This window comes from Alligator sinensis, unplaced genomic scaffold, assembly GCF_000455745.1.
Source record: "Alligator sinensis unplaced genomic scaffold, ASM45574v1 scaffold138_1, whole genome shotgun sequence".
In the NCBI taxonomy this organism is placed as follows: domain Eukaryota; kingdom Metazoa; phylum Chordata; order Crocodylia; family Alligatoridae; genus Alligator; species Alligator sinensis.
Window position 1 is genome coordinate 648,100 of NW_005841862.1, and position 8,495 is coordinate 656,594.

An 8,495-nucleotide genomic window follows, 5' to 3' on the forward strand; every position below is an offset into this window, starting at 1 on the left:
AGATGGAGATCAAGAGGGCGCCACTGAGGGTCACTTTTCACTGCCTTTTATCTGTCCCTGGCAGACTTTGGTGACTCCCCAGTTTTCAGGTTTGCCCAATCCAGGGGTCATTGACCCTCATGGGACTTTTCCCCCCCTCGGTGGCTACTGGACGGCATCTGTCAGCCCCAGGGGTCGTCCGCATGTACGTGCAGGTTTGGGAGTCCGTTGATGAATTTTGAATAGGGCTCTAGGAGCAGTCGATCTGGAGATATTCAGCCCAAAAGTTGGTCCCCGGTGTTGATTAACTCAGGCCAGGGCTTCCAGCCCTTGATCAGTGACGTTTAGAGATTTCCCGGTTGTTACATTGTCTTCTATTGAGTTCTTCCGTTGGCTGATCTGCAGCTTCCCAGGTGTTAATTGCTGTGTGCTACTATGTTACACATTCAATCACGTTACACATTCAATCACTGATTCACTGCTCTTTCAGGGCCCAGCCTGATACAGAGAAGGACAGTTTGATTCCTGCCCTTGTTAACATTGTTACAATGTATAACTTACTAAAACACATTTAGTTGAAAGTTGAAAGGTGAGGAGTATAAAATATAAGCTACAAATTCCATGGCGCACACATAGATAAAAATACCAAAATACAAGGGGAGATACAAAATGCACACATACAAATTTTAAAACACAATTCCTTATCTTAAAGTGAGAGAGAGAGAGGAAGGAAGAAAAGGTAGAAAAAGAGAAACATCCAAAGAGGGGAGAGCAAATGCAGGCAAGAGGAAAAGGGGGCTTTTTGCTACAATTTGTTAAAGCACTTTGGAATCCTAGAAAATGAAAACCTCATTGGAGAACCAAACTGATACTATTCCTAACATTTATAGGAGCCCCACATGTCTATCGGAGGAAAAATAGATTCCTGCATTCATGAATAGATCTCTGTGGAACCAGATTATTTCTTTTCTCACTGCTCTTCTGCTGAATTTCCTATTGCAGACAGTATGCAGTGTTGTATACTGATGTCAATTTGAGATAAATCTCACTCTGTATTGATGGGATTAAAAGTTCTTATGAAGTGCATTGCCCATGAGGAACATAAAAAAATGTGTTCTTGTAACACTGCCAGCTTCTCAGATGGACAAATGAGATGGTGATGTTTTGAGGTAAAATGTTCTTTAATTAGTTAGTCTCCTCTCCATGCTAGGTTTTATGGACGGAAGATGTTGAATGCACTGATGCCCCATCCAAAATTTGATGGATATTTGAAACAGTGTCTCCCATCACATGACTTGCGGGATGTCATGGCAACAATTAAGCAGAAAGTAAGTGCTTAGTAGGATAAATATCTTCTATAGGAATGTACCAATATTGCTTCAAAGTCTAAACATAACCTCTCTTTCTCTCTCTCTTGCACCCTTCCTTTTTTCCTTGGAGTTTTCTTTTTATGGGACTGAATTGCAGATCCAGAGCCATTTTATGTGCAAGCATTTGGGGATCTAGATTTGGAATAACTGATGTAGGATTATGACCATAATAAAGAATGGGAAGGAGAGGAAGATGGCCTCCCTCGTATCCATAAACAGAAAGAGGGCGGGGTGGGAGTAGTTCTTTGTAAACCTCTTTTCCATAGGCAAGGGAAAAAGCCCCTAGAAGATTTTGGAACAGAGGTGATATATGGCTATCCTAGTGGTTTGTATAATTTTTTTACTTTAGGAGTATCATCCCTCCTCTCAGGTTGTCACTGAACTCAAAAGTGCTGTAAGAATATTCACTGGCAGTAGAAAATCATACTGATGAGCTTTTTTTTTTTTGCCCATTTCTCTTCTGGAAAACAAATTTTTTTTTGGAGGGGGGAGCAGGGGTTGGGGGAGCTGGAAAAGCAAGAATGAGACATGAATTGTCTTGCCTAAAATTTCCTTAATATTCTTTAGGCCCACGAAAACCTTTTATAACAGTGGTTTCTAATCCAGAGCTCACAGTGATCCAGTGGGGTCACACCGTTGTGGGTGGGGGGGTCACAATATTCCAGAGAAAGAAAACTGAGAGTTGAAACTTGGGTGCTGTTATCATGTTGCTCAGACTACTGTTGCCACCCTGTGTGCCCACACTTAGTAGGGAGTGGAGACTTATCACACCTCAGCTGTTCCATGGTAATGGTTTGTGTGTCCACATTTACCCTGAGGGAAAGTGAAAGCTAAACTGAGGCAACACAGATCTGTTTCATTTAGATGGCCCTGGTTTATTTTCAACATGGGGTAAAATGGGAATAGAGACAATTCCTGTGGAGCAGCTGAGTTTCTCCTTTCTGTGGCCACAGGAACAGTTACCACTATCTAAAGTCATGCAAAATTATCAGACTGCAAATGAGGGCATGGCAGGAAAGAAATTGGAAAAGGGGGGCTGTTTTAGAAAGTCTAACAGGGATCCAACCCTTACCAGAGTTATCTGCATGCTCGCTTGCTGGCTGGTAGCTCTTTGTGACTGTAGGGCTTCCACATGTGACTAGATCCATCTGTCTCTCTTCAGGTGCCCCTGTCTGTCAGTGCTTTATCTTAGTGTCCCTCCAGTGGATAAGATGGTGACAGTGAAGACAGTGACTTTACAAACTTTTTTGGAGTCTTTAGCTCTTCTCCCTGTTTGAGCTCTGCTTTACTTCTTCAGAAGGAAGGACCTTGGTTCTAACCTGTATTTTGCCCTGAGTACTTTAAGCAAGTTATTACCCATCTTTTCTCACTTATAGATGTATTTTTATATGTATATAGGGGATGGAAGATGATGCATCAGAACCCCCTTCTGCCAAAGGCCGCAGGGAGTCTAGGAACAGCAGCTTGACGATCTCCCGTGACAGCCTGCCTTCTGATGAAGGGTATTAAACCTTTTTGGTTGTCATTGTGTTAGTTTTGAACAAGTGTGTAGGGGAGTTTTCAGCCCTGTCTATCAGTTAAATGTATCTGATAGGGCCAAGCAGCAAGCAGTGTTCCCAGCTCACAAAACCTTTTGAGATTTCAAAAATTCTTCTCCAACACTGCATTGAGATGAACCCAAGAGCTTTAGAAGTTCTTCAAGAAAAATGAGTGGGAGAAACCAATCCCGCCCCCCCCCCCACAAAGAAAACAGCTAGTAGTCCTGTGGCTAGAAGAACCTGTTCAATCTGTTATACATCCCATCTGAGTGCCCTTCCCAGGAGACTATCAATTATTCCCAGTGTGGGTGTCTCCTTCTCTGGTTCTTGACCAGAAATTTCCATCTTGAACTCTAAACGACAGTTGCTTCAAAACTGGCATATGAAAAGGTTTAGTTTTTATGAATTAGCATTTTATGACAAAAAAACACAGGCAGCTGCTGGTAGACTATGGATAGCTTCACTTCCTGCTATGCTGGATTGGAGCTGAAGACAGGAGCTTGGTCCATTTGCTCCTGGAGCTGGCAGTGGACCTACCAGTAACTTTTCTCCTTTGATGACCCAGTGGATTTGTTTTAATTTCATTGTGTTTAGTGGTTAGAAGAAGGTGAGCATAAGCCTTACTACTGTGTTCAGAATTTTCCCGAGGTACATGCTACAATCAATTAATTGTATTTTAAGTGTATAATCCAAAACCCATTGACATAACTTTCCACTGATTTCAGCAGGCTTTGGATCAGACCCTAGGAAAAGAAAGTTCTGAGAGCAGGACTGGGAGCCAGCCCTCCTGGCTTCTGTGCCCACCTGTGCTGGGCAAATTCTCTAAATTGCCTTGGACAAGGCACTATGGGCATTTGTAGACAACACATTAAAGCAGGTTTAAAGTGGGTTAAATGCCTTTGGCACTGCTTCAGTGGCATTGCTGTTTGCACATTTGGTGGCATATTGTATGTTAATTCCAGCCACTGTAGCACTTTCAGCAGCATAATGCACCTTAAATGACTTTGGGGCACAGCAAAATAAAGCATCTCTGAGGAATTATAGTTTCTAAACCCTACAGCTGTGGAGGGAAGCACCAGGCCCTGTGCAGCTCAGGGGCCATGCAGGCAGCCCGGCAGTAGCCCGGGAAGGCAGGCTTCACAGAAGGGGGGCGGGAAAAAAGTAGCGAGCCTGATTTCTTTCCCACCCAGAGCCTGCCTGCCTGAGCTGCATGGGTGCCTGGTGCTTCCCTCCATGGCTGTGGTGCCCCCTCCCCTCAGGACTGCCCAAGCCAGGTGCCTGCAGGTGGGTGCCACTTGGGCAGGGGCTGCTGCTGCCATGGAGAAAAGCAGCAGGACATCCCCCCCCCCAGCTCAGGGACCTCTCTGCCCACCAGCAGCTCGCTCCCCCTCCCTGCTGCTGGAGAGGCAGGGAAGAATTGGGCTTCAACATGGGCATACATAACACTTGGGTTTACTTGGTCTAAATTGAAGCGGCGTTTAAAAAAAAATACTGCTTCAATTTAGGGAGAATTAAACCCCTGTGTCGTGTACAAACCCCTGATGTTTCAGTTTTCCTAATTACAAAATGGAGATGCTGCTAATTAGACTTTGCTTCTGCAGTAAGTTTGAGACCATTTATAAGACCAAGCTCTACTTGTAATGAGGTCAGTAGGGTACCTTTTAGCTGTTATTGTCATTGCTCTGTTGTCCCTTAATCCCAAAGGATTCATGCTGGTTTTATTTTTCAATATGAGGTCCAGTGCAGACACCTTAGTCCCACCACAGCCAGTTGTTCGTCGATCATCTCTCCGCAGCCTGGAAGTGATAGACCAGCTCAAGGAGCTGAACAAGCTCCTGACAGCCAAGGAGTTTCAGATGCGAATGGAGGGAATAATGCTCCTTACAGATCACTGCAGAAACAACCCCCAGTTTGTCTCCTCAAACGTTATTCAGGTATTGGGGGCCTTTCCTTTTTTCCCTTTCCCTTTGTGCCCTGTACCTTCTCTTCCAGGACCCTCCTAGCAGCAAAGTCCAGCAGCCCCAAACTGACATTTTTCTCTTGAAGAGGTTTGGGTGCCTCCATTGTCTTCCCAAAAATCTATTGCTAATTAACCATTAACATTTTTCTGTATAAGACCGGAGATAACTTTAAAAAAAATACTTGTTGAGGTCTTGAAGAAGTTGACCGTATTTCCCTTAAGTATGAGGATTTCTCAGCATTAAGCTGGGATAATAACTAACTTTCCTGTATCCACACAGACATTCCTCATCTCTTTAAAATGGGAAAGGAGACACTATTAAAGAAATTAGAGCCTTACCATGCAAGCAATAATGTGCATAGCATTTACTGCTGTGAATAGTCTATGGAAGACAATGAGACTTTTCAGAGTGACAAGTGCCAGCTTGATAGGAAGTGTGAGCAGGGTCGGAGCTATCATTTGTATTTACAGGAAGACTTTGTTTCTACATTCCCTACCAGGCCCAGAGAGATCACACATCCCGGTTTTGTTTTTGTTTTAAACAGATTTTTGATGATTTTACCCTGAGACTTCAGGACTCCAACAAGAAAGTGAACCAGTATGCACTAGAATCAGTTGTCTCCATGATCCCTGTCCTCCGAGATGGCTTACATCCAGTCATGGTCTCTATGGTTACGGTGGTCACTGACAATCTGAACTCTAAGAATTCGGGTATTTACTCTGCAGCAGTGAAGGTGCTGGAAACACTGATTACTCATTTAGGTAATGCTTGGTTCATTTTGTTCCTGCCCTGGGGGTATCCTTTTCAGGCCTCAAACCAAATATTTCAAAATGGCCCTTATTACCTTATTTGGCCAGTGGACTCTGTTCTGGTTTGAAGGCATACTCAGCCTTTTCAGTATTGTCATTTAGCTTAATAACATGGGTCATGTGGTTGAATTTGTCTGTATTTTCTGTCTTAACTGCTGCATAATGTTGCTCTGAGCAGTTAAATGGATCCTGGTTTTTCACCCACAGCCTGCATCTGGCTGCATTTCAGCAGTTCTCTCCTGTTCTGTTCAGGTTCTTTTATCATCATCACCAGGTGTGTCTACACGTGCATTAGCGTCTACTGTGCCTATTACGCAGGAAGATACTGTGCAGTAAGCGGTTTTTAGGTCAGCATCTACACGTGCAGGCGTTAAGCACAGACAGTAATGCTATATATGGACTGACTTGGGACTAAAGTTAGTCCCAAGTCAGTCTACACACAGTGTTACTGCGCAGTAAGGTGTCTACACGTGCGTTACGGCGCAGTAAGTAATCGGGCATAAATTTGATACCTGCATGATCAAATTTCATCTTCAAACATGATCATGCAGGTATTAAATTTACGGCATAAGTCTCCATAGTTACTGCACAGTATGGACATGCATGTGTAGATGTGAGCCTGTACTGTACAGTAATTTTCGGTTACTGTGCAGTAACCTAAATTACCACTCAGTAAATGTGCAGGTGTAGACGCGCCCACCTTGTAGTATATGGGTTCTTTCTAGGAGACTATTAAGTGCTATGATTTATATCTGTCATGTCTTTCTCTCTCTCTTTCCCTAGTTGGAGTTTGTGTGTTGTCTTCTTCTTTTAACTATGATATTTAATTATGTTCCACGTACACTGTGGGCTTATGTCAGGTTGGAACAGAGGGTGGTGAGGTCATTGATTTTTAGTGTCCTCAGGAATTGTCTTGGAGAGGATCCTGGAACAGCTCTGACTCCTGTACAGATGAGGAAGACCCTTGTGGTGGACCGTTCCACTGTCCCTCAGAAGGGAAGCTCTGTCCTCTGGTCCCCATCCTGGAGTTGTAGATGATCTTTCAGGTGTCCTGAACTCTCACATTGTGAGTGCCTTGAAGATTAGGAGTTGAGACTTTGCATTTGACATGTCATCTTATTTCATGGCATGCCAGTGCAGCAAGTGGAGTCCAGGTCAGGCAATGGTAGAAATAATTCCCCCGCAGCTAGTGAGATTGTACTTAGTTCAGTGCATGTGAAGTGTAAGAGCCATTTGGGTGGGGGTGGGGGGTGGGGAGAGAATGGATGATGGGAGCAAAATGCCTTGATGCTCCCTCTTGCACACTTCTGAGGAAACAAGCATATACTTCCTCTTGGGTTTAGTGCATTTTGTGGTGCTAGAAACCTCAAATGGAGGATGTGAGGCCACGACCCAAGGTACTTTCCACCCAGCATGGCCCATGACGGGACGTGGAGAGAGTGTACTTTGCCATCAGTTGCCCTGTGTCTCTTGGTGGGGTTGGGTCCATCTCAGTCTCATTTTCTCCAGGAGCTCCTGCATCTTTACTCTCTCTTCTACCACAACTTTAAAGCTACATTTTCCCTCACAGCTTGGAAAAGGTTGTAAGGTGCTTCTACATGAATAAAAGCCTCATACTAACGCATGTAAGTCGGTATCATTCATGGCCTTCATCTCAACCTCTGAGCAGTATGTTTCTCAGCCACGTATTGGGAATTATTCCTTTGCTCTGTTTCTCAAAGCTGATCTCAGATGTACTAACGTGTACTTCTTACATTCTCACAGACAGGAACATGCATGCACATGCATACATATGTTGTCACACTAGTTTTTCTCTTATGTTCAAACATTTACTCCCCAGATTCCCAGAAGAGCTTAAATGTGCACCCACGTTTTTCCAGAGTTGTTAGTGTCAGTTATTTTTGTCCCTTAATCATCTTGAATTTTTGTTCCAAAAGGTAGAAGAGAATCCTCATTTTGTGAAATGATTATTTTTTCTTCCAAAAATACTTTCTCTCACCTCTGCTTCATGGCTTAGTGTTTCATGGCATAAAGTACTCACAATAGATGTGAGCATGAATGACCACAAGGTTCATGGAACTGGCACTGAGTGATCGTGTACCTCTAGTACCTCCGTTCTAGTCCATCCCCAAGCAACAGTTGTTACTATCTGATGGATACCTAATTATATTTGTGATTTTATTGGTGCCAGTGTGCTTTCAACAGGACAGATTTTACAACTTGTTTGGTCTCCTTCCTGGCATTTTCAGTCATCTTGCTTTAGGTTAGAAAATATACTGCTGGAGTGCTGAACTATCTCCATTCACCCTGTTTTGTGAATAGGGAATTTCAGTCTCCAATGCTAGTACTTATTACCAGAACTAAGACCCGGTTGCGTTAATGTATTTTACTCCAGTTCCCCTTTTGAAGAAGCACAGGCTTCCATTTCATGTAGGGCTCATATCCATACCCTGCGGAACTGCAGAGTGAGCTGATAATGCCTGAGTCATGGGCTGAGGCTAGATTCATATATCAGGTATATCATGAGAACTCTCAGCTCTTTTTGATTTCATTTGGAACAGGCTACTCTTACGTTCAAACATTTACACCCCGGATTCCCAGAAGAGCTTAAATCCGCACCCAAGTTTTCCCAGAGTTATTAGGCCACTGGATCTGGGCTATTGACTTGGTCTGTTGTATGATGAGGCTGAGCAATAAAGCCTGGCACCACACATCTCTACAATTCAAGGACAGTGGGAAGTTTGGATGTCGAAGATGGTTCAAGCCCCTCTTCACTTCCTGGGTGAGTTGTCCTGGTGTTGATATGAAAGGGGCCTTTATCCGGAACTGCTCCTGCTG

The 8,495-nt window shown here is 43.8% G+C and overlaps 1 protein-coding gene across 1 annotated transcript in view; it reads left to right on the plus strand.

The window, feature by feature from the left end:
- TOGARAM2 (TOG array regulator of axonemal microtubules 2) overlaps nucleotides 1–8,495 on the plus strand; it is a 40,536-nt gene that overhangs the window by 24,089 nt on the left and 7,952 nt on the right. The window contains 4 exon segments of the mRNA XM_025216435.1: nucleotides 1,190–1,307; nucleotides 2,748–2,851; nucleotides 4,623–4,821; nucleotides 5,393–5,609. Coding sequence (XP_025072220.1) covers nucleotides 1,190–1,307; nucleotides 2,748–2,851; nucleotides 4,623–4,821; nucleotides 5,393–5,609 — 638 coding nt within the window.